Source organism: Ciconia boyciana, chromosome 5, assembly GCF_034638445.1.
Source record: "Ciconia boyciana chromosome 5, ASM3463844v1, whole genome shotgun sequence".
Taxonomy (NCBI): Eukaryota; Metazoa; Chordata; class Aves; order Ciconiiformes; family Ciconiidae; genus Ciconia; species Ciconia boyciana.
The window spans coordinates 17,236,643-17,263,115 of record NC_132938.1 but is presented as its reverse complement, the minus strand read 5'-3'; the positions used below and the strand labels follow the sequence as shown (position 1 = coordinate 17,263,115).

The 26,473-nt window shown below is 36.8% G+C and overlaps 1 protein-coding gene across 5 annotated transcripts in view; it reads right to left on the bottom strand.

Annotated features, from left to right (window-relative positions):
- The window catches only part of CC2D2A (coiled-coil and C2 domain containing 2A), a 66,464-nt gene that overhangs the window by 20,814 nt on the left and 19,177 nt on the right, over window positions 1-26,473 (bottom strand). For 3 of the 5 annotated variants that reach the window (XM_072862087.1, XM_072862090.1, XM_072862089.1), the window contains 12 exons: window positions 24,964-25,173; window positions 22,217-22,323; window positions 19,179-19,319; window positions 18,577-18,763; window positions 15,673-15,905; window positions 14,576-14,753; window positions 13,196-13,352; window positions 11,914-12,061; window positions 9,562-9,700; window positions 8,582-8,785; window positions 3,381-3,473; window positions 1,351-1,442 (listed from right to left, as the gene is read on the bottom strand). In XM_072862087.1, coding sequence (XP_072718188.1) covers window positions 1,351-1,442; window positions 3,381-3,473; window positions 8,582-8,785; window positions 9,562-9,700; window positions 11,914-12,061; window positions 13,196-13,352; window positions 14,576-14,753; window positions 15,673-15,905; window positions 18,577-18,763; window positions 19,179-19,319; window positions 22,217-22,323; window positions 24,964-25,173 — 1,889 coding nt within the window. The remainder of the gene's footprint in view (window positions 1-1,350; window positions 1,443-3,380; window positions 3,474-8,581; window positions 8,786-9,561; window positions 9,701-11,913; window positions 12,062-13,195; window positions 13,353-14,575; window positions 14,754-15,672; window positions 15,906-18,576; window positions 18,764-19,178; window positions 19,320-22,216; window positions 22,324-24,963; window positions 25,174-26,473) is intronic. The other 2 variants (XM_072862088.1, XM_072862091.1) reach the window with 2 other exon arrangements.

The following is a 26,473-nucleotide window of genomic DNA, read 5'->3' as shown; positions in this document are numbered from 1 at the left end:
AACAAACAATAGGCTACAGAAAGGAAGCAGAATGAATATGCCACAACATACCCTGAACCCTCAGAACTTATAACCCAAGGCAAAGCAGAACCAAAGAAAAAAAAACAACAGGAGAAGAATAAAAAGCAGATGTATGTTTTTATACATCATTGATACTAACTGCAGACATTCCGAAATTACTTTAAAAACTGATAGCCAATGGCATTATTTCTTTATACATAATAAAAAAAATACGGTACTTACTGTTAAAATAACACAAAACCATGAGTTACTGAAATATCTCACTAAGTAGATGCTTTAAACAAATAATGGTGTATTTTAAATTCCCTAACCATATAAATTAGCAAATAGAATGCAATATGAATTAGTATTCATGATAAGAAAATATCAATGAAGCATTTGATTTTAAACAACTCCAAAAGCTGATTATAGTCTCATTCAGATTTTTCCATTCTGTGATGTGAAAACACAAACTAAAAAATAGGATGAACTCTTTTGTAGGAGAGCAAGTCTCTGTATCTCCAGCAGATGGGACTGTTTAGATTTATACTGCTGACTGAAAAAACTTTGGCTGTTCTTTAAGGGTGTCACGTTTATACCGAACACAAGCAACTTCTACATGAAAGAAAAAATAACTATCTTTCACGACTTGTTTACTGACACAGATTTTAAGTGAGCAACACTAATCAAGAGTCATCTATGATGTGATGACTGATAAGTGTCAAAATCAACAAGAATGGGATTTGGAACAAAAATTAAAAGAATGTGCTTAAGTAATAAAACAAATAATAATCTTAAAAGAAAAAAGAAGCCATTTCCAAACCCAGTAACATTTCTGAAAGTAAACAGCATATGACGACATCCAGCAACAGCAAACAGAAATACATGAGAAGTAAAATAAAGAAAATGACTGTTAAAAAAAATCTATTGCACATTATTTGCAGGGCATATACACTGACTTAAAATGAGGATCATCTATAGAACCAGTAGTAGTGTTACTACCTCTGATGCTTGTCTGATATTTGGAAATCATTCAATCTGGCAGCACCTAGGGCTATGATCAGCTCATCAGATCACAGCCTGATGCATTATATCATGCTAAATCTTATTTACATACTGTCACATTACTTTTGCCAAAACCAGACTTTTTCTTAAAAAAGTTTTTATGCACTTTGTGTATCAATACACTGCCTGTACTGGCAGAGGTGTACACAGTGATTAGAAGCTTATATATTATACTAAACACAAAATCACAACAGCTGGTCACATCAATATACTTTGCAAAAAAAGATCAGAGATGGTTTTACATTAATTATTTTGATTTAGAACAAATAAAGATAGCTCACTTACCCCAGGCTGGGAATCTCCTCTTCATTGACAAGGTCAGAGAGAAGGAAATGGTGTTTTGCTATGAGGAAACGGTTTATTACTGATTCTCGAACCTGTGAATGGGGAGGGAGAAGAGACAAAAGTACATTTCTAATCCAAACCCACTGCAAATACTTGCATTCTGTCTATTAAACACAAACAAAATGTCCAAATATACGTTCTTTATTTTTTCCTAGTTTTAAAAGAGTCACGGTCCAAGGAAAATTTTCTTTCCACCAGATATTTCTTCAGAACATAATATAAGCTCATTTTACAAATACAATGATTCTCTAGAAACACACTGGCTAGCCAGATATAAGAACATATGAAAGCATGCAATCAGAAAATGAAGTCTTTTCTGCTTACAGCTATTCATCAGAAACAATCACAACAATAAATGACACTAATGGACATCTCTTTTCCATGTCTAAATGAAGTTGCAGAAAAGGCTGTAGAGAAATCTAGTGGTATTAGTTATAGGGAAGAAAACAACACTTTAGACTGCAGAACAATCGATGAAGCCTGTATTACAAATACTATGATTTCAAATAAATGTTTAAAATCCATAGTTCTTTTCATTTCTATGCTGAGGTCATAGACTGAAGCACAGAGATGAAAGTCCTCCCTTTTCTCCCAACAACTATGTGGAAGCAGACTGACAGAGTATTGCCTTTGTCCTTTTTTCCCACCACTAATGCTAGTAATGTGTGCGTTATTACAAGATCAGTTGCAGAACAGCAGTAACAAACAATTTTCTGCAATACATCTCCTTTTGTTACTTTTAAAAGTTTTTATTTAAGTTATTATGCTTATTATATCTTTGTGTTGAACTGATAGGCATATATAAAGATCACATTTCAGAGTGAACTGAATTTCAGTTCTGATGTGAGCAACCTAATTTTCAAGCACATCTGACAATTTATAAAACTATAAAATATCCAAATATTATTTTAAAAAAGGCTACTTGTATTTAATCTAAAAAAGTGACAAATAAAGGTACTATAATGTATGTTACTCTGTGCTACTATACTATTATTCAGTGCACTGCATAAACCATATGTTTGAGGACACACTTAAATACCATGCAAAACATATGGGGCTGACACAGACATGACAGCTTTTTTAAAAATAGGTTTGTTATATTATCATACTGAATCTGGGCTTTGGCATTTGCCTGGAAGATTTAAATACTCCTCATTGTCTATGATTCTTTTACAAACCATTCTTTCTAACAGGCAAGCTGTTTTGTCCTACATCAAATCAACCTTATCATCATATTACATGTTTTGCTGGCTGGCTAGGATTTTATATACTTTTTGATATTTCCAGTACTGGTAAGAAACTGGTAGCCATGTTTTACACTTGCTACTTTGCCAAAATAGTCTGGAATTGTAAACTTCTCTTAGTTATATGACCAGTGTTTTCTTATAATTTTTTTCCCTAAGGATTAAAGAGAATGTCATCCTAACATAATGAAGAGACTAGAAAAATAAATTAAATCAAGATAAGGGGGAGAAGATGTTACTTTAATACCACAGTGAAGGTAATGTGATGGAAGATAGGCCCTCTGCCTTAGGCTGCAGGACAAGACACTCTGTGTATTGCATTAAATTATTTTTAACAGCGATTAGGGCCACTCTGATGGAGATAATTACGTTCTTAGCATCACAGCTTACAAGAAGGAAAATAGGGAGGAAAGGGAAATCAGTGAATACCTGGGACAAAAAAGTACAAATCTCTGGGACACTGGAGCAAAAAAGAATTGCTTGAAAAATCTAGAATGGCTGGTCATTTTGTATATTGCATCTTCTTCAATAACATTAAATGAGTCATTCACAAACCTCCACTTGTCCAGTTAGACCAGTTTCAGGCCTAACTTGGAATTTTAAAGATGTCTGTAGGTCATGTTTAGACATGAATCAGTTTTTAGTATTCATGGAAATAAAGCATCCAAGTATAGAAGCAACATATGGCCTAGAGAAATATGGTGGATCCATATTTTTTCAGCTTACCTTCTGTAGATAGTTGGCAACAACTGCTCTGTGTGCATCTAGGTAATTTTTGCTGTCAATCACATCCCTCTCTTGCAGTCTCTTCTCATAGTCCTAAAGATATTTACTAGAGTTTGTGATTCGATATATATTCAGTGCTTTATTACATAAAAGAAAAATGGTAAATATTTCATTAATACTAATGTATGGATCACAGTAAACCAAAACAGATGTCAGAGGTTTATAAAGCTATTTTTAATGCTAATGTATACAGCAATAGCATTGCTAAACTTCCATGAATAGACAAGAATTCCATTAAGTTACAAGATTCATGTGGCTTAAATTACTATGAATACCTTGAAGATTTCCCTCGCCTCTTTTAAAGCTGAACTTTGACCTGCCGCTGTAAACTGAAATTCCATTTGAACTGGAAATAGCTTCTCTTACTGCAGCTGCAATTGGGAGAATCCTTTATAAACAGAAGTGATGCAGTATTCATGGAAGTTGACCTGAATCTGAACTGTGTTTGAATACACATAACTAGTTTTCATAGTGTCTAACACTGGAAGAAACTCTACTTGTGGGAGAGTTTGTTGAGAAACAATTATTGAAGAGATTTAATAGCGTAATAAAAATCTTTGTTTGTACATTGTGAGAAAGTGAAAGCTCTTTAAGCAGCCAGAGTGTGAAGATTTTGCTTTGCCTGAGGTTTGATAAGAGTCTGTAGCCTAACCGAGGGACTGAGATGAATACTGGTTACCACCACTAGAAAAAGATTTACAAGAAGCACTTGGTTCTTGGGGAGAAGTATGTTGATGGAGTATTTCTCAGGGTTGTGGTTACTATTCTGGTGGACTACAATGAAAGCTGTACTGACAGATGCAACTTTTATTCACAAGTTTAGGAAAGTGTCTCATAAATTAAGAAAAGGCTAGAGCTGACACTCATCTTCCAAGCAAAACACAGAGCCTACAAGTCCAGGAGGTCTCCCAGGATCTGCAGCTTAATAGTCTGCAAATCGGGTTGGCTTTAGAACCACAGCTAGTTATCATGTAAAAGCTACTCAATAAAATTAATCTTCAGGTTATTTTGCTACTGTTGTTACTTAAGAGAACATATTTTTTTCCTAAGATAAAGGGTCCAGGAAGCACATTCTGGAAACACAGTGCTTCATTATTTCCACAATAAAGCTTTATCTAACTTTTCCAGTGCCTAATAATTATTGTTGAACGACTTCAGATTAGCCACAAAATAAAATAAGGATAGCTCTTCTGAGCCAGAAATCTTAATTTTTAGGCAAATCTAGTAATGACTAAGCTAGAAGTCCAATAATGGGAGTTGAAGGTCTAACTGGTACATGCATATGCATTGCTCCCTTCAGAAGTCTTTTTACTGCAATACATAAGTACCGCAAATCATTAATTAGTACTTGTTAACCGTTAGTAAACTGTTGGCATTAAATAAACTTTCAGAAGAAATAGGAAAAGATTGTCAACTTCTGATAAAGCAAATACTCAGATACAGACTGATTGGCCCCGACTCTGGTGTTGAACACCAAATTGAAACTCCTCCCATTTGACCCAAGACACTTGTGTTGCTTTATTTCCATAAGTGTATCAAGACATTCTGCTTGCCCATGAGCATGGCATGTCTTGGATTATCAAAATCCTACAGACCATGCTCCTGGGTTTACTGGTAGAGATGATGGTCTCATTTGTTCTGAGGAACACAAGGAACCAAAAATATAAAGCAAAAGATTTCATAGCAGTACTGTGTATTAGTGCTGTACACTGTAAAAACACTGGAGAGGATGAATACAACAGAATCACGTGGGGAAACACCACAGCGGGAAAAAAAAGAAGGTAATTTCATGGGCTAATTGTATCAGGTCTGGCTGGGATGGACTTAATTTTCTTCATAGCTCCCGGTATGGTGCTATGTTTTGAATTTGTGACTGAAATGGTGTTGATAACACAGCAGTGTTTTGACTATAGTTGAGCAGTGCTTGCACAGTGTCAAGATTACCTCTTTTTCCAACTCCCCCCAGCAAGTAGGTTGGGGGTGCACAAGAAGTTGGGAGGAGACACAAGAAGAACAGCTAACCTAAAATGACCAAAGGGATATTTCAGGCCATATAATGTCATGCTACCAGTAAACCAGAAAGGAAGGGATTTTGGGGAAGGTAGCCATTGCTCAGAGACTGGCTAGGGACTGGTCTACATGTGGGAAATGGCAAGTGCCTTTACATCACTTATTTTTTTGTTAGTTTTATAAGTGAAGGAAAGAGGAAGAAGAAAGAAAAAACAATCTCAACCCGTGAGTTTTCTTGCTTTTGCTCCACCTATTCTCTCCCTGTCCGGGGTGGGAGGGAGAGGGGAATGAACAAGTGTCTGTGTGGTGCTTAGTGGCCTACCACGGCTAACTGGCTTCCATTGTCAGATTTAGGTATGACTACAGAATTTGTCATTTAGGAATAGAGCTAGGATATAGATTGAAAATATCACTACTTTCAACAAGTCGAATGCAGTTATTCCTGGTTGGGACAACCTGAGGAAGTATGGGTTTGAATGGACTGCTTGCTGGGTTGAAAACAGGATGGACAACTGAGCTCTGACAGTAAGGATGAATAGCTCAATCTCCAGTTAGTGTCCTCGAACTAGCAAAGTACCCCTGGGATTGATTATAGGACCAATATTACTCAGCATCTTCACCAGTGACCTGGATGAGGAGACACAATACACTGTCAGCAATTTAGCCAACGATACTTGATTAGGAAGAGTGGTTAATACAATGAATGACTGAACCACAATTCAGAGGGTTCTTGATAATTGAAGACTATGACAACTGAAGTCTCAATAAAAAAAATGCAAAATTCTGTATTGAGGGTGGAGTAACTCCACGTGCTGGCACAGACTGGAAAGCAACCAGCAGAATAACAGCCATATTGAAAAAAATCTGGGGGTCATGGTTTAATGACAACCAACGACATGTTCTTTTGGCAAAAGGCAAACCACAGGCTACGTTAGGAGTAGCATGGCCTACAAAGGGAAATTACTAGCCCCTCCAACTTGGCACTTGTGAGGGCATACCTGAATTACTGTGTCCAGTCTGGGGCTGCCAGTTCAAGAAGCATGTGAAGAAACTGGATGGGGTCCACTAAAGGACTACTAAGACAGTCAGAGGCCTAGAGAACATGACCTACAAGAAGAGGTCAGAATCTTAGAATAACGTAGGTTGGAAGAGACTTCTGGCGGTCATCTGATCCAAACCCTCGCTCATAGCAGGAACAACTCCAAGCAGGATGCTCAGGGCCTTTGCCAGTTGAATTCTCAGTATCTCTAGAGATGGCAATTCTACAAACTTGCTGGACAACATGTTCTAGAATTTGAACACATTCTGTGTGAAAAATGTTTTCATTATACCTAACTGGAATTTCTCTTGGAGTAACTTGTGTCTACCATAATCTCCCCTCTAAGATGAATCTCACTCTGTTTTCTCTGCACCATCAGGTACCATCAGGTTCCTGATGGTATCTTCTCATCAGGTACCTTCAGGTACCTGAAGGAAGCCTTAAGATACCCCTTTAGCCTTGCCTGCTTAGGCCAAAACAAACTTAGTCCTTTCAGCCTCTCCTTGTATGTCATGTGCTCCAGCCCTGTAGATATTCTGGCAGCTCTGTGCTGGACTTCCTCCAGTATTTCAGTGTCTTCAGTGACAAGGTGTTCAACTTAATCAGTCTGGTCAGGAAGAGATTAATGAGCAATCCAGTATCTGCCCACAACTATTTGAGGGGCAGTTACAAAGAAGAGAGTACCAAACTCATCTCTGTAGTTCCAGACGACATAACAATGGAAAACAGCCATTAAATACAACTTGGAAGGCTCAGGTTGGACATGATTTTTTTTTTTTTAAATAATCACTGGAAAGATAGTGCAGCACTGAAACAGGTTATCCAGAAAGGCTGTGGAATCTCCCATTTAGAGATTTTCAAGACTTGGCTGATAAATACCCAGCTGACCTCATCTAGTGCTGGCAACAGTCCCACCACTTCAGTGGAAAGCAGGACTAGACAACCTCCAGACAATATTTTCCAAACAATATTTCCACGATTCTATGAATTTTCAGACTTCTTTGCCAAATAGCTAGTAAACCAACTAGGAACAACCACTTTAAACTTAGTTTTGAAGATCATGTCATATAAAATGAACTTGGAATGGGTGATCATGGGTTTATCCAATTTACTCTTAATGGAAAAAAACAAATAATTCTTAAACTATGGCTTTCAATTGTGAATGCTAACATGAAATGAACAAAATTAGTCCATAAAATCAACTGGATCAGAGATGTGTATCAAAGATGTGGCACAATCTTTAAATAACAGATACAAAACTAATCTAAAATTTAAAAAGGAAAAATACTTACTGCAAAGAGCCAGACATGATTGAATGAATAAGTATCTTTAAAAGATATAACCCAAAAGAAATGGAAGAAAGGAACTTTTCAAAGAAATGTATGCAAGAAGAAGTAGGGATAAAGCAGCAGTTGCCAGAATCTGTGATGATTCTGATCCTGCTAAGGCAATGAACACACTAAAATGCTCCCTAGCTACATGAATTGCTAAAGAACAAAAGAATGTGTGACTTAACAGTAATAATGGAGTTGAGATTAAAAATAATTGGAGTATGACCCAAATAAAAAATGCACACATTGCATTTCAGTAAGGTAATTAACAGACAGGCAAGGACAGGGTAAGCTAACTGGAACAATGGACTAAACCAGAAATAACTGCAACATAGGCTGTGGAAAAACATAAAAAGGTTTTAATTCTCGTTAGAGTCATTGCTTCCAGCAGTCTCCACAGAAAGGGCTCAAAAGTTAATAAGCCTAACCCTGAATTATCTTTGCATTACATTTCTATATTTGAAATCACCTTTAAAAAAAAAGTCTCTTACTTTTAAAAAAAAAGCTATCTTAGAACATTTGTGTCTACAGCAGTTGCTGTGTTTTATTTTTCCCCTTCCACAGTAGAGCTGTGGAAATATTGTCTTGGAAGGAAGCTATCTTAATTAGATTAAAATAACACTAGAAAAGACTGAAGGAATAAGATTCTCTTTTTTTACACATCAGCATAGCTGTACATTCTTTAAGGGACCAACTGACTTGCAAGTCAAATATTATTAGCATTAAAACTAGAAAAAGAAATATTTCATATAACATTCTACCTGGAAGATTTTCTCACTGATTTCTCGTTCATGTAAAGGGACTTGCTTATAGTTTCGGAACTCTGCCACCTCCCCATTTCTGAGCTGCAAGAGTCGGAATCTCTTTGATCTATTAAATTCCTCATCAGAAACAAAATTAAATTCTTGCTGCAACTGTTCCAATCTGAAGAAATCAGGAACATGTGCCTCTCCACTTGTAGCAACCTAAATTAGTCAAAAAATTATAAACCTTTTCATACAAAGTGACAAAAGTCTATAAAATAACTTCTTACATGCATATTGCAAGGATGTTCATTTTAAGCAAAAGCAATTGAGGTGGATGAAACTGAGACTGAAACATGGTGTTTTAAAGTAGGTTTTTGTTAAGCAAAGTATATGAGATTATACATTCAAGAATACAATAAAATTCTATTTCCTTGTAACATAAACAAAACACTAAAGAGTAGGAAAACTATAACATAGCAGAGTAACCTAGGAAGCTGTACTGTAAAGACAATTCATTTACACAACTTCAGCTATGTAATAGCTCCTCAATTTGATGTTTAGAAAAGTCCCAACTTCTACAATACACTAGATCTCTTTGTGCAATTGTCACTAATGAGCAACTTCCTATTTAATATCATGCAAAAACACTGGGAATACCCCTGTGCCTTAAGGAAACAACAAACTCAAAATCCATATTTTTTTAAATTTATAAATTAATCAGTTTGCGTATTCTCTTATGCCTATTTTTCACCACTACAATACTACTGAATGGATTAATAAATCATACTCATTAATAAATAATTAACCCACTACTAAATGGATTAATAAATCATATTTTAAATAGACATTTTGCTTCTTAACACTCACACAAGTATGTCCATCACAAATTCAAATGCTACTACCTCCCTGGCATGCATGCAGATTGCCTGAGAAGGTACTGGTGACTAGGTGTTTCACAGCTCCGTTAGCCCTACAGCTCTGAAGAAGCCACTCACCATGATCAGCTGCATCAGAGCTGCATTGTTTGGGTCATTTGGATCAAGTTTTGCTTCCGCTGCCCACTTAGCTAGTTTCTTCATGTCAGTTAAGCCCGATGTACCAATGGATGCGATAGCATCAATATTTTTTAAAGCGCTAAAAAGAGAGAATTGGCAGAACTCATACCTAAAACATATATGATTTAGCAATATAAAAAAAGGATTTAAAACAATCTTAGAAAAAAGCAAAAAGCTCCCCACAACCTGAATAGTAAATTCCACTACACAGTTCTTAGTTGTAGCTATGCAACTGAGGGAATGATGACTTGCAAAGGAAAGTAAGGGAGAAATATGAAGGAACAGGTGGAAGGGAACTTTTATACAAGGTAATAAGGTGCTTATTGATACAATTATGATACACCTACGCTATTCCACATTGCTGATTACTAGGAAGTACGATGATAAATTGCCTCACAGCATGAAAGTTAACATAAAAGTTTTGACAATCCATACTGAAAAGAACTTCTTAGATGTATAGTCCTTGCTTGTGCTGTTTTAAATCCTGTCCTTGACCTGTGTCGTACATGGCTCTCAGAGCCATGCAGCCTTGCTCTCCGCCCCCTTCCCTGCTGTTTCTGGGTAGACCCTGGGGCCTGATTCATCCCCTCACCATGTCTGGGACTGCTGCCAGCACCCTGCTCTGCCTGCCATGTTCAGTTCCTCCACGCTGCCTGTGCTGGGACACCCTTGCAGCCTTCTCCCTTGTGGTACAGCCCTGCTTTTGGTCCTCCCTGACAACAAGTCCCAGCTCCACTCCTTATCCTTTGGATGCTCCTGCTCACTTTCTTATATTCACAGTAGGCAAGGAAGTATGGTAGGTAGTTTGGAGGCCATTTGTACACTGACTTCTGGCATCTTCTCACAAAGGCCACCCCTGAAGCCCCACTGCTACCAAAACCTTGCCACGTCAACCGAATACAGCAGGACATGCATATTATTAGCCAAATACCACAGAAGGTGGATGTTGCCCCTTCTCTTGTTAGGGGTGCTAATTTGAGTCTTTGTTTTCTACTTATCTGAATATTTTCAAGAAAGCTTTAATAACTTATGGATCTTTCTCGTGCTTGGTTAGAATCAGCCAAATATCCAGCAGTTACTGGAGCGGCAGACAAAGCAGTAATATCAAGGTTATATCTTTAGGCACCAGTCTTGAACAAATGCACACTGAATCACAATTGTGCTGAAAAGCTAATGGGCAGCTAACACTTGTCTCCGACTTTCACAACAGACAATGGAAAGTCACAGAGGGCTGTTCATCTCTAGAGGCTGATTCAAAGACGACTGTTTTACAGCTAACTTCCTTCTGAAATTCCCCATTTTTCCATTTACTACAGTGATTAGTCTCCTGAGTTTAAAGTTAGCCTTTGGGAATGCATCCTTATGTTTTAATCTCATGCTATTCTAGTCTCATTGAAGTCAGTCTCATATGCTGATCAGCAAATTACTCTAACGGCTGCAGCTTGGGTCAAAAATAGTAACAGAGTGATTTGGATGCCAGTGTCTAGCCTCTAAATAAATAAAAATCTGACAGAATCTAATCAGCTGGAAGAGGTACTTGCTCTGTGTTAATAAGTATGGGAAAACTCTTAAGGCTTTACAGTGAAGTTACATGAGGACATTACAAAAGCAGACTTTAAGTATCAACTCCTTCACTTTACTGGAATTATCTAAAAGCAACAAAATGGACAAATAATCTACGATATCCAACTTGCAGCCACAGGGCAAGTTAGATTGTTTCGAATGGAATAATATACTAATTTCTGCAGGTCAACAGGCTTCTGATGGAGAAAAATAATGAAAGAGTATTATCCTGGATGATCCAACAGATGAGAATTTTTCACTGATTAATTCACTAACAGTGTCAAGCCCCCATACTAACTTCTACTGCTTTCACAGTGTAATTTTTATCATTAATTACAGAAAAGGCATTTAAAGGATGTTTTCCAATAGTCTCCCCAAGTGCACTTCAGATGAGAGAGAGCTGGAGCTTCTGTTCTTAGCAAAATGACTACAGGAAAGTTCCTTGCCAATATATACATCTTCTATTAGAAAATCATAAAAGTGAATTAATCAACTTGAGTTTAACTTTAATATTGTCTATAAATAATACACTAAAAGATAAAATTCCTAACTAAAATCTATTTAACAAAAATGTGTACCCTAAGATATCTGCAGGGGGTTACAGTGTAAAGTAAAATATCTAAACTTAAGGAAAAAGATTATGAAAATTATTGATTATGAAAGTCTATTTTTTAAAAATACTAGTATAGTCAGTTTCACATGAATCACTGAAAATTCATATCATATTACCTTGGAATGCCTGAGTTTTGCTGAGATACTGGAGGAATTAAGGGGATTCCTTTTTCTCCAATTGCCCAAGAGACACTATTGGATACTTTCCCAGAGGTCATTAAAGTCATTTTGTTGCTACCATCAGCTTCAAATGAAAAGGACACACCTATCAAGGGGAACAAACCCCAGAGTACTATATTTATGCATGCAAACACAACGTCTGAACATTTTAAAAAATACTTCCTGAAAATACATAGTCAAATAACCTGTGCCTTTATATAAATGGGGTAATGTGAAACAACTTGATTCTGCTGCTTGCTGTGGGGAAGGACTCTGCTCTACAAAAGAGGTGAAAGATTCCATTCCACCTACAGAAAGGCTTTCTGTAGGCTGTGCCTTGAAAGCTATGCCAAAGGCTTTTTTTTCTTCACAAATGCACACTATTTAATATTTCTGGTAGTTTTCAGATTCATCATACTGTTATTAATGAAACAGAAATTCACAGTCAAAAGAATTATGCATGACTGCAAAGTCAGTCCTAAAGCTTTGTGATACCCAATTGTATAGACACTCACCATGGTCAATGACATTTACACACATATTTGTTGTAATGACTTTTTACCACATTTCTTTCCTCCACAGCTTTTCTATTCTTCTGCTTCTTATCTGTTTTTCTGCTCTAGCTTGATCTGTATTTCATATATGGCAAATTTATGCAAGTCAGTCATCGCATAATGCTGTTCAAACTTACTAGAGAAACTTGAAGTTCCATATGCTACGATGTATTATTCTTGTTTCCCCTTTTCCTATCTCTCCCTTGTTTTATCTTTCTAAAGTCCCAGGGATAAAATGTGTTGCAGGATGTCAACAAAGCCAATAGGAAGACAAAAAATTACTCTGCATATACACTTATACAGCCAGTTCTTCAGTGGTTTAAAACATTAAAATCACTGGAGCTATACTGATTAATACCATCTGCTTTCTCTGCAGTGTCAGAGGCCTGATTACTTAAATACTAAAAAACCCCCAAACACCTTCTATAGCTAGCAGAGCTCCACGAATACTACAAGCCAAATAATAAACACACACATTTTGATTCTATACAGCTTAAAATTAGTAAGAGACAAAAAGTCCACAGCAAACTTTAATAATAAGAATCGTGACCATATTACAAGATTCAGTTACAGAATCTGTAAACACCCTTCACTGAATTTACTCTGAAACTTACGCCAGCCTGTTACTGCTACGTGGTTTCAGCAAAATGAGAAACATTGAACTGAGAAAGACTGAGAGTCCCTACCACTCCCAACTCCTTCATGGTCCAACATCACACGCTGATTGCTGCTGAACTCTATTTCTTCCATAGGAGCACTGCCTGTCAGAATTGTAGTCTCAGGAACAGGTATGAACACTTCAGCCAACAAGGTGGTACTGCTCATACCCATTGTTTCATATATCTAGAAAAAAACACGGTGACAGACATAGTAAAAAATTTACACATGTATTCATGAGAAGTTGAAAACGTAGGGTATTTGGACAAAAGATTTTGCTATGACTTAAGCATGAAATAATTCATTTAAGGCAACTGTATTAATTTACTTCCTAAAATATCCAATTAGCAGACATTTCAGCCACCAGCAGCTAACTTGGTCTGAATTCTTCTTAGAAATATAACCTTCTCACCTTCCTAATGCATCTGAGAATAGTACGGCAAACTCTAGGCTTTAAAGAGCATCGTTGCATAATATTCAACTGATTGTGACAGTCACTGGCATCAGGTGAAGATGCCAGAGGGATTCTGCCTCACTAATTCTCCCTTACCACAAAAGGCAGGGTAAGGCACACACTCCCCCTGTTCTGGCAGTACTGCAGGCTGCTTCCCTCTTTCCTGGCCAGTTGCAGGCTCAGAGTGATGTGAGTGGTTCCTCCATTCAGATGTTTTTAATCCAAGAAGATGGTATTCCTTTTCCCTTTCAATTTGTGCATTATATAAATGGAGCAGGCGAGGGTTATACACCCACCCCTGAAAGAGCAGTGGTAAGCTACCTAACAGGAAAAGTCACCTAACAGGAGAAGTAGGATGCTGACTGTGTTCCTCCTAAAAATATATTGTATTGGCTCTGAAAATTATTCATGTGACTCATTCATTAACTCATACTTGGAATGAGCGTGGTGGTGGTTTGACTTAACTGCACTGTTGATCAAGTCAAGTGCAGTTATGGACATTACTAGCAATGAATTTTTTTTTTATCCCCCTCCAGCAAACATTATGATGATTTTACTGTGTGGACAATAATGTTTTAAGATGACCATTCTGGCAAGTTTATCTGCAACATAAATCAGTTTTTCTAAAATTAAGAGGCTGCTCCACTAACATATTTAATCACATCCCAATTGTTTAATTTCCCCCATGCAGCCCATAGTCATCTTATATATAACACACACATATATATATATATTAAAAAAATATATAAAGCACAAGCATCAAAAATGTAGCAGCAAAGTTGAAAGTTTGTGACTGGAGAAGCAAGGAAGGGGTATAAGATTGATGATTTACAAAGGGTCTTTCACAGGTTTTTCAGTCTTTACAACACTACCATAGAGCAAAATACAAGCATTACAGGTGTAATTACATTTCATATTATCTTTTAAAAAGTTATTATGATAAATCATTATCTACCTGTAGTTTCAAACTCTCTGGCCAATTGAATATTTGTAAATTGAAAATCTGTCCAAAGTGAACTCTGAAATCTGAACTTATTGGTCGGGTAGCAGTCCTTGATACTTCTTTGGAGTTGAAAAGGACTTTTATAAATGCTGAGCGTTTCTTCACATCTTCTCGTCGCAAAACTTCTGCTCTGTAAATATGTCAAAAGAGCTGTCATAACATTTTTAATAACATTTTTATTCTTTGGTTATTTTTAATAAGAATCTGATTCCTCAAGGGGAAACAGAAGTCAGTTAAAGATGGTATTCTTCTAAAAGTGTCACTAGACAGGAACAACTTTAAAACTATTATTTAACAGTTGTTTTACCTTCTCATGAATATAAAGTGATTTAAAAATGAACAGGTCAAATTTTAGATCCACTAAAGCCACCTCCATATAAAAGGAGTTATTTAGGGAAACAAAATTCCCTGCTAATCCGCTCCTCCAAAGCACAACAAATGATATGAAATTGAGTTAAGATTTTGAAGTTTTTAGTCATTGGGACTAGAACAGCCAAGCAATATTCCTTGATGAGGCTATTTGCTGAATAAGTACAAAACAAAGCAGTTTTTAAATTACTAAAATCTGCTAAATGTATGTTAAATTGCACGTGTAAATGTGGAAAGTAACACAAACAAGTAAATTTATTTACTTTATCCACAGTGAAATCTCTGGTTTGCGACACAATTTCTTTATTTTCCCTTTGTTAACTATAGCACAGACCTGGTGTAAAGGACTAGCTAGTGAGAGTGGTACTGCCAGAAGTGACCTAGACTCTACACTGAAAACAACTTCTTTATATATACACACCACTGTTCTACGCAGATGCTCAAGTAACATCAGGAGGTTCAAAGGGAATGTGTAGACGTGCATCCCCCAAGCCCAGTGTATACAAGGTTACATGTGACTTGAAAACAAATTAAGTTGTATCAGCTTCCGAAGCAGAAGTTTTATCACTTGGCTAAACAGAATGGTGAGCACACGCTTCTGAAGTTGTACAAACAATCAATTAATAAATAACAGCAGAAAATAATGAACAAAGTAGTTTGCAGGCCAACATTTATCTTACCGAGGACACAGCTCAGTTGGAGTTATGCTTCCTGACAGGACCAGTTCAGGAATTAGAGCAGGCTCTCCAGGTTTCCTTCTGCAGTTGTCAGCTTTTTCTCTAACCTGCTGCTCTATTTCCAGGCTATTGGCCATTTTAGGTGGGATGGGTTTTACACGTTCCTCACCAAGATCACAATCTTCTACTGATTCTTCTTCATGAATGTCTTTTTTCTTTTTTTTCTTCTTGGACTTCTGCATATAAAAATAATAATGTTCTTCCTGAACTTGTTTCAATCAGTAGTTTTTTTCTCTTGTTCTCGTGATTCACAAGTGATAAACATGTATGAGAAATGACTGTGCAATTTTAAAATCACCACACACAAGAATAAGATTTCTCTCATTCTATAGTACTACTTCAGATTCAGAATTCAGCAATGTGTTCCATTCATATGCTTCAAAAACATAATGTGCTTCAAACAAAACATTTATTTAACCTTCCCAACCAACTTTCAAAATAAACACATTTCTTGAACATTCTGGCTAGCAGATGACTTCTCATTTAGCCTGAGTTACCATGTGCATTCTGTTAGGATTGAAGGAAGGTTACTCAACCGGTAGACACAGTTCTTCGAGATGTATTGTCTGCATACACATTGACAAAGTGAATGCACATGTGCCACAAACTTTGGAGCACAAGCTCTTTAGCTTAGCAGTATCTTTTAGCATAAGCAGAATGATCCCCTCCCTTCCTCTATGCCAAACAGAAGAATAAACAGAACACCATTTGCTTTTCAGCATCTCCTAAACTGCAGAAGTCCAGTGTTCATATGCATGTTCAGCTTTAAACAACTGCAAGCCAGTTCCTCCTTCCACAGACTTACAGATTACTTGGAAGTTCAGCTTGCTTGGAAGCACCAGTCTCTTCACGATTTAAGGCACCATAAGCAAAAGAGGAGGAGGTAAGGAAAGCAGTTTCTCCTCAGTAACTGAAGTATTTAGCCAAACAACTTGTTCACATACTTTTATTAATAAATATTCTTTCTTTCTTGGTCTAATTTTATGTTACCCTTTTTGTTCTTGTATTTCCTTTTAAATTTATCTAGTCTCTCCTACCTCTAGTGTCTTCCTTAGATCACGTGATCAAAACACCAACAGCAGTGATTAACCCACGAACTACTTTGAGTAAAATTAAATAAAGTACTTCTGGGCATGAAAGGAAGGCCTGTGTACTACATTTCACTCTGAAGCAAAAGAACCACAATCATCTCAGTCTCAAGACAGTTTGTGACTAACACAATAAAAAGATGCTGAGAGCAGCTTTGGCTGGAACCACCCACCATGGTATTTGTGAAGCATAACTGGCTAGAGGTAGATGAACAGTTCCCATTAGGATCAATGCTCAAGACCATCTGCCTTCATTTTAATGTCTACATTTATTCCTCTGAACCTACAAGTGAATTGACATGATACTAATAAGTCATGTGCCAACTAGTGTTCTGATAACAGGAATTTCCAATACTGGCAGATCAGCTTCCCGTCAAACATCTTAAGTGCTTTCCATAGATGCTGCTATATGAAAAAACTTTCCATAAAAGTATCAGCAGATGTACTAGATTCTTGAAAACTGTATTTGAAGCATTTCCTTAAACTTTATTTTGCTTTGGTATCCAAAACCCCACAGTGTTCAAACTGGGCAGAAATTATATTCAAGTATAATCACCATTACCCTGGGGTATCCAGTACATTGCCACATAACTATGAAAGCAAGTCTGATTTTGCTGGCACTGCCACAGGCTATTCCAAAGATCATCCTGTTGCAGTGTGTTGTTCTAGCTCCTCTATTTGTCAATATCCCCTTGAAGCACAACTGAGACCTTAACTACAGTATAAATTATTAGCAATAAAACTTTTCAGATGTAAAAGGCTAGAATATTAATTAAATTTTTCCATTTTAGGACACTCCTGAACATAAATTTACATGAGATGACATTAACTGCTTGTTCATTAGAAACACCCCATAATGATTTTGCTTGACCACTCTGGGCAGTTTTTGGCTGGGATAGAGTTTTCTTTATTGTAGCTAGTATGGGGCTATGTTTTGGATTTGTGCTGGAAACAGTGTGGATAATACAGAGGTGTTTTAGTTGTTGCTAAGTAATGTTTGCACTGGTCAAGGACTTTTCAGCTTCCCATGCTCTGCCAGGTGCAGAAGAAGTTGGGAGGGGACACAGCCAAGACAGTTGATCCAAACTGACCAAAGGGCTATTCCATACCATATGATGCCATGCTCAGCATATAAAGCTGGGGAAGAAGAAGGAAGGGGGGACGTTCGGAGTGATGGCGTTTCTCTTCCCAAGTAACTATTACGCGTGATGGAGCCCTGCTTTCCTGGAGATGGCTGAACACCTGCCTGCCCATGGGAAGGAGGGAATTAATTCCTTGTTTTGCTTTGCTTGCGTGCGTGGCTTTTGCTTTCCCTATTAAACTGTCTTTATCTCAACCCATGAGTTTTCTCACTTTTGCTCTTCTGATTCTCTCCCCCATCCCACCGGGGGGGGGAGTGAGCGAGCGGCTGTGTGGTGCTTAATTGCTGGCTGGGGTTAAACCACAACACACTCGCACCCACACAAAATTCATCCATGTTTTTTCTTTGCAAGACAGACATGAATTTAATAGGAATGCTGCAAAATTATTACATTTAAAGAAAGAACTGCTGAAGTGCTGAAAATCAATAGCAGGAAGACCATGCTCCACAAAAACCTAGCACATTTTTACTTTTTAATTAACAATTAATTTACTAACAAATTCTAAGTAGACAGAATGTATCCAAATACATCACAAAATTTATGCATAGCTATCCTGAAATAGATTTTTTTTCTGTATTACAAGAACAAATTTTGAACACATTTAGTAATAATTTTACTTTTTGTGCAATGGAATGATTTAAAGAAACCTGTGTCTTCTTCCAGGATTTCCACTCTTGTAGCTCAGTTTTATACTCCTCCATTTTCTTTTCATATTCTTCCATACATTCTTCTAGTAATTCCTTTATCTCAGCTTGAATTTCTGCTTCATATGCTTTTTCATCCAATCTCTGATCAATCTCTTCCCTTCAAAACAAGTTATCAACATTGCATAAATTAACATAAGGGCTACAATTAAGTCTATAATATAATAAGTCTAATTCTCCATGAATTAATTTCATTGTATCAAAAGTGTGTTCTATTTAAAAATACTAGCAAAGATAGTCTAAGAGTTGATAGCAGATAGTTACCATCCAGAATGAATATAATTACTTCTTCTTTACTCATTAGCCTTTAGAAATTCCTTTCTGTTACTTGTTATTTTAACCTTCCTTCCTCCCCAAACTCAAAAAGAATAGTGTTAGGCTCAACCAGTGCCAGACACTATTCAAATTCTTACTTTTCCACCCTTCATATCAGAATTGTCAGTTCCCAAATTGACTAATCATATTAAAACTCCACTGCTGGCAAATGAAGTACAAAAAGCCTTATCAAAACATACTTCCTCAAATACAGTTTCATGGGTGTGTTAGTAAACTTCTGAAAGTCACGGAGGGATTTAATTTGTTTCCAAACTTTTATAATGGTCTTAAGCAACATTCTGTCTTTTTCTTGTTCAGCATCACGAAGTCTTCTGGTTTGCCTAGAAATATATATACATATACACAAAATCAATCAGAATTGTATAACTCAAGGGAACAACAGAGTGAAAACTTGCAATACCAAAAGCCAAGTGATGGTTTCAATTTGATTGATGGCTGTAGTGGTTTAAATCCAAGAAGCATAAAACCCAGACTTGAAGATGGCAGGATTTGATTTCCTTCTGTACTCTAGTCTCTTGCATTTTGGGCAATCTGACTTCAATTACAGTTCATTCTCTAGAGAACTCAAAGTTTTCTGAAATGCTTATTACAGCTGTACATCATTAAAAACATTTTAAAATCAATTCATGTAAACAGCCCAGGAAACCTACACTGCTGCTATGAAGTAATGCTTATTACAATCATACATTACCAAATATGTTTTAAACTTAACATGCTTCTAGCTCCAGTAAAAAGGACTTGCAGAGATGAAGTAATGTAGTAATGTATGAAGTAATGTAAGTCCTTTGACAGCCCTACAAGATTCTTAACACAAACAAAATTAACAGGGCTTTTTTTTGCCTCAGAATTGGTATTTCACATTTCCACCCTCTAATCTCCTTGTGAAAGAGCTAGTCATTAGCACTTTTAATGAACAACGCACCTTTCTGATGTAAATGTCTAATGCAGCCCAAGCACAGACTGTTTCCACTACTATCTTGGTAGCTAAACATGTCTAGTAAAAATAATGTGATTTAAAAAAAAAAGATGTAAACTAACACATGACTACTTGTAATATTCAGAGAATAAAGAAGACATGGAGGCTGAGTTACAGCTGAGAGAATAAATACATCATACATTATTTAAAAGCATAAGCAAATCTAGTAAAAACAATAAACAAAGATGAAATACAGACTTTCCAGAAAGTAATATGAGTAACTTCTCCACTTCATTAGCTAGCAGTTTGAATATTACTTATCCATGCAGCTCAACAACCTTTTCTTCGTCTACCAGATGAAGCTAGAAGATGAAGCTTAAAGACACGAGGAACACACAGGTCAGTAATTACAATTATCTAATGTATTCGATTTGGAAGCAAGACCTTTCAGTAGAGAATCACCTCTGCTAAAATACATCAGCCAGAAGAGCCCGAAACCTGCAATCCGCAGCATACGTTGGCTTCCTCCTCAGCAAATGAGGACAGTAGGGCTGAAATTGCTAGTTTGCAGAAGTTTTCTGCATTCAGATGACATTTCTTCCTCAAACCAATGGAAAACTACAGCTCTGATCTTCAGACAGCAAAGAGTACACATCAGTTATGTTACTGGAGGGTGGAGGAAACAATTAGATTATTTTCCATGCTACACTCTCTTCACATCTGTAATTTCTCATGAGTGCACTACATTGACCATCAGGGAAATGCAATGTTAAAAGAGAGACAAGGCAGGACAGATGTTTTTACCAACATATGTGGTCCAAGTTAGTATTAAACACCATGACAGTAAAAATTCCTGAGCCCATCTGAGCCTCATATGTGCAACAGCTTCCAACAACAGAGCTGTAGCCAGAAAGAATTACAGATATGAAAAGCCTTAGAATAATCCCAACCAAGCTCATCTCACATTACTTATGGAACACTGATCTCACCAATTTCAGCTATATTTCTCCTGATTCATAATAGTGTGACACTAAACTAAAGCACTCAAGACCTAGAAAAACACTTAAGATACCCAGAAGGAATATTCTATCTAATTAGAATTAACCATCAAGCAAGCCTCAGGGTTGATGCCAAAATCCAAGAATCTCCCTCCCACAGTGAACCTTCTCATTACCATTCTCATGCTTTCCCTGGTGAGAGCTCCTGTCTCCAAGGTACTGTATGCTAACTGCACACCTCCTGCTCTTAGTCCTCTAGCAGATGTGTTAAGAAAATATTAATAAAAGCTACTCCTTTTTCAATGGAAGGAAGACTTTGTCCTTCAGTATAAAATAATACAATATAGACTTACATATGTCCTGCACAGATACCAATGTATTACAGGACAGCATACTTGAGGGATGAAAATCTGAAGAAGCAATTCCCAAACTAAGAGTAATGAGTGTATGTGTAAGTGTAAGCAGATGTAGATTTCAAGGCTGAAAGTAGAATTGTTATTAAAAAACCCAACTGATTTTTTTTAAATTGTATTAACATGTGACCCATTACATCAGTCTAAACTTGTTTATATACATTAGTACATTATTTCCTACTTTCAGATTGTGAAGAACTTTCAGATTTTTATTAAGTATCTACTAGTTAAAAGGCTGTTCAGCATAGATCTCCAAAATAACTTAATTTTTATCATACTGCTTACACTTACAGCTCACCACTGTCCATCTGCCAAAAATAATACTAACTGTCACTACCAAGCCAAAAAGTGTAATATATTTTTACTACCCAGTTACTGTCCAAGAACAATAACTGTAATCTTGTAAAACAAAATTCTACCATTTTATGTATATTAACCCATTGGCAAAAACATGGCCAAAATACCTAAGAATGCAAAGTGAATCAAGAACACTTGTGTAATAAGGAAGAAGATGGAAAAAACTAGGGCTTTTGTCTGTTCAAAAAATTACATCACTTGCATTGTTGTGAGAGCTTCATGCATCCAGCTGATGTCTATTGAAACATTATTTTAATTAAAATTGTGCAAAACACACCAGTAAATAGTTACTAAGTAATTAATAAAAGGTAATCAAATTAGACCACTTTTGAATCAAGACTTCAGCCTAAGCTGTATTTTCTTCGTAATTTTTTTTAGTCAACTTATCAGTAAGAACTCTTAAGCCCTCAAAATACTTCTAGAGCTATTTACAGCAGAATTTAAGTCTGACATGAATCATATTCTGTACCAGCATAGAAAGGAAATGAGGAATACAGTTTTAAAAAGCAATGATTTAATGAATCCATACCTACCTGATCTCAATTTTGTATTCAGGTATGCTCTGTTGTGCCACAGGACTAGGAACACCAGCACTACCACCGTCTATACTACACTGCACAGCATTCCTCAAAGCATGCAGCTTAAACGAACAAACAAACAATTAACACATGGTTTGACATTTGTGAGGCATACAGTGTAATGCACCTTGACATGAAAGAGCTAGTTACTAGTACATAATAGAAAACTCTGAATTATCTTGATTCTGTATTTACAGGGTTTTGCCATGTCTGTAAGGTGCTGACTCTTCAAGACGAAATTCTTATTAGCATCCCTGGACATATGAGGGAGATTTACTGACTTTGATCACTGTGACAGATCTAAATAAGGCGACAAGACCAATCTAGGGATTATTCTGAAAGCTCACCAATCAAAGGGGAAGGGCCACTAAAGGTAACCCTATAAAATCAATAAACAACAAAAATGAGTGGATTGTGGATTTGATGAGTGCCTTACAGACGCAGGGCACCTTGCAACAAAGCATTTAAGCATAACATATTGCATGTAACAACTGGAAGAAGAGAAGGTCTAAGGATGAGACAGAACTGGGAACAATGGTACAGTTCAAATGCACTTTCAAAGCTATACTGTCGAGACAAGAGGCCACCCCTTCAACTAAGATCTGAAGATAGGCATCAAATGATTACATGGAAGATGGACACCTAGTTTAGGAGAATGCAAAAATATACATGGCTGTGAAGACAAGAGATGTAAAGGACTGGCTATGAGAAGAAAGAAAAATAAGAAACAGCAGTAGGATAGGAACTAAAATTTTAGTTATTATGTTGCTGTAGATCTCCTTAAGGGTAATACTGAATGTGAAACCAGAATGGCTAATGGCACTGCAGGAGACGGAAGTCCAACTACATCCAAAGTAGAAGCAATGAAATTACAAATCAAGGAGCAAAGATTTTTTAAACAAATCTATCAAACTGGAGAGACAACATAACTGGAGAGCAGGAAGCATACAGCTGAAAACACACATGGGCAACCACAAAATTAAACTCACTGGTATTAAAAAAAAAAAAAAAAAAAGATGTTGAAAGAAATTTTGAAAGAAAGAATAACTGAAGACATGGAAAGCTGCCAGTATCATCTGGGGCACAGAGAGCATGTTTTATAAAAGAAGACAGAAAGTGCAGTTTCTTTAGCCTGCCAAAATGAGGACTGAAAGGCGATATATTTTAAGCTACGAAGAGCAAGCATCAGAAGTGGATAAGGAGAAGTCCACTGGGACATGGCGGGGAGGGAGGGGAAAAGGGAGGAAGAGTTGTTTAGGCTTAAGAACAATTTGGCTGCCACAATCTGGCCGTTAAATAATGACTGTTAGAGGAGACAGGTTTTAAAACTACCTGTCAGTAACAGAATGGTGGCTAAAATACCTAATTGTTAAAATCTGCTTATGAAAAATATATTACACAGTTGCCTACAGTACTGGCAAAGTATTGTGGAAACACTCAGGAAATCCCTTCCACACATAGGTTCCTGTAATGCAGGCATGGAGAACCCGAACATCCTATTTCACTGTTTCATGGAAAACTAAAGCCAATCCTTCAAAAGTAATGACAGACTAAAGTATAACAAAGAATTATTTTGAGACACTGGATGAAATATTTTTCCAGCATTAGAACTATAACCTAATGCTTTATACCAAAATTCAGAAGTATCTGTACAGCACCTACTGACCCTCATTAGAGTAATATAAAAATGACCTTGCATACAATGATTATTTTTCCCTTATAATAGCCCTTTAAGGTAGAGAATCATCATCACCTTTCATTAATGGAAATTTGAATTTATATGTACTTAATAATCAAACTAATTTTTAACAGACCAGCCCTACTACATAGAGCTATGTCGTATCACAATATTTACCTCACGTTTCTAAATAATTGTTATCTTTTCAGATTTCAAAAGCATTTTAAAATGCTTTAAAAATATTCTTGTGCGCCCTGATATTAGAATTGTCCTAACAATGCCTAATGTTCATGTACAAATTTACACCAGAGAAGAGACCACTACCATTTCTTCCAACGTACAGATGGAGGAAGAGCGATGGTACACAGAGGGTAAGCAGCCCAGGCAAGGTCAGCCAGCAAGTCAGTAACGGAGCCAGGAACAGAAGAGTCTACGTTCAGCCTAGGGTTTTGCCATGTCACAAGAGTGACACAGTAAACGTGACAACAGTATGCATTTAAAACACAGCATCTGTCACAGATATATACCTGGAAATGGGTCATCAACTTTTGTAGAATTTGGTGAAATTAAACTGCTTCCTTTTACTTTTAACAGACAACTGAAACTAAACTTCACTAACTTCCCTCCATCCTTGAATACTGTACTTTGCTGTCTGCCTGTCGGAGCCGCTGTACACAACCCTGTAAAAAGTCTTATCTGTCATTCACTGGAAAACATTTTCGATACTCTAAGGAATACTATGTAAATGTTCCTGTATTCTAACAATTATATTCCCTTTACCTCAGAACCTGCATAGAGTTCATTTTAAATAGAAGATCAAAGAAATTCATAATCTTAAAAATGCAGTTCTGCACTGAGCACACAGCAACCTAGGTGAAATCCTTCGGTTTTTACCTTCTGACAAAATGTCATTCATTACATACAATTAGAATTTCATCACTCTACTCTGAAGAAACAAATTCAGCTTTTACTTTAAACTGTCACATCATTATCTCAATAAGCTATGACAATGGAACACAAATACCTTGTCCGTGAGAAGTTTGGTAAGATTCTTCTGTTTTCTTGCTAAATACTGATCATATAACTGAGCTAATTTAGCTGCTAACACATGCTCACGGCTAAAACAGGGATGATGGGTGAATATCAGTCCAGAAATATCAATATCCAATTGAAACGGCCCCTGAAGATCTCCAGGTCCAACAAGATACTGATTGGCAGCTGTCATTTTTATTGCCTGAAAGAAAAAAAGAATAAAATGGATTTACAAGCCCTGACAAAACTATCTTGCAAAGAGATTCTGTGACAGAAAATGACTCAATTAGCACCGCCTACATCTAACTACTGAGTCTTAAACTGTAAAGGCTTCTGCGGTAACCTCTTTGCTTTATTGACAAGTGGGTGGCATAAAACCACCATGGGTAATCTACACAACAAAATTTTGATAGCCCATATGAGGCTGAAATAAGAAGTCATCTGCCTGTACTGCAGGTTTTGCTAAGCAATGAAGACTATGACACTGAATTTGAAAAATCAAAGCCTGCTAGTTGTCTTTTTACCTGTTTGTTTAGTATCACTTTACTTCCTCTTAGAGCTGAGCTCTAAGATAAACAGTCCAGCTCTCAGAGAGCAGCTTTCCCTTGCAGACCATTTGGATTGTGCAGAAGAGGAAATACATTATTTGCTTCCCTATTCTAACACCAGGGAAATTCACACCAACAAAGCCCACTGAAAGCTTTCAGCAACAAAGCTTAAAGAGTCTGCTTCAACCCGCTGCAACCGAAAGGCAATCATGGCTTATATCCTCAGGTTACTGAAATCAGAAGAGAATTAGCAGTGCTTCCTGCCTGACTACTGCTGCTCCCCTCTCAGAATTCTTCAGAAGAGATTAGTCAGAGATATTCTGGTACCATAAAAGATGAAGTTGTTAGTTAGGTAGTGTTTTTGCAGCCCTTTCGTAAGAACTGGAAAAAGGGGGATTGAGATGGGAATTCAGCTGTTGCATAGCTCTTTTACAGAACTGGTATAAATGGCCATGAAACACACTTAAGTCCACTTGATCCTTCCACATTCAGTTTCTCATCAAAATGTTTAATATGACATAATCTGTCATAAAAATGACAGCTTTGAATTCCTTATGCTTTAACTATTTTTCTGCCCATAAAGGACCCCTAAGCTTAATGTGTTACTTTCAACAGGGATTTGGGTATTTACATGTCACTATTCATGTACACATGGTGTTCTTGAAACATAAGCTCTCTTGGCCTACCTTTACTAAGATCTAAGTAGCAACCTCTTTTCCTGTATGCAGAAACACCCTGCATAGATCTATGGTACTGGATGCATCCTGAGAATTATGCATTTGTAACCAGCATCAATTAAAGGGCAACATTCAAATCTGTATCAACAGCAGCAGACAGAAACTTTTGTGTGTCCCAAAACAGCAATCTACTTTAAAGTCTAAAAAGTCACAGTTTTTCCAAGGGGGTAATAGAGTGCTAACAAGCAGAACAATTAAAGCTTGCTTAAAGGTTTTA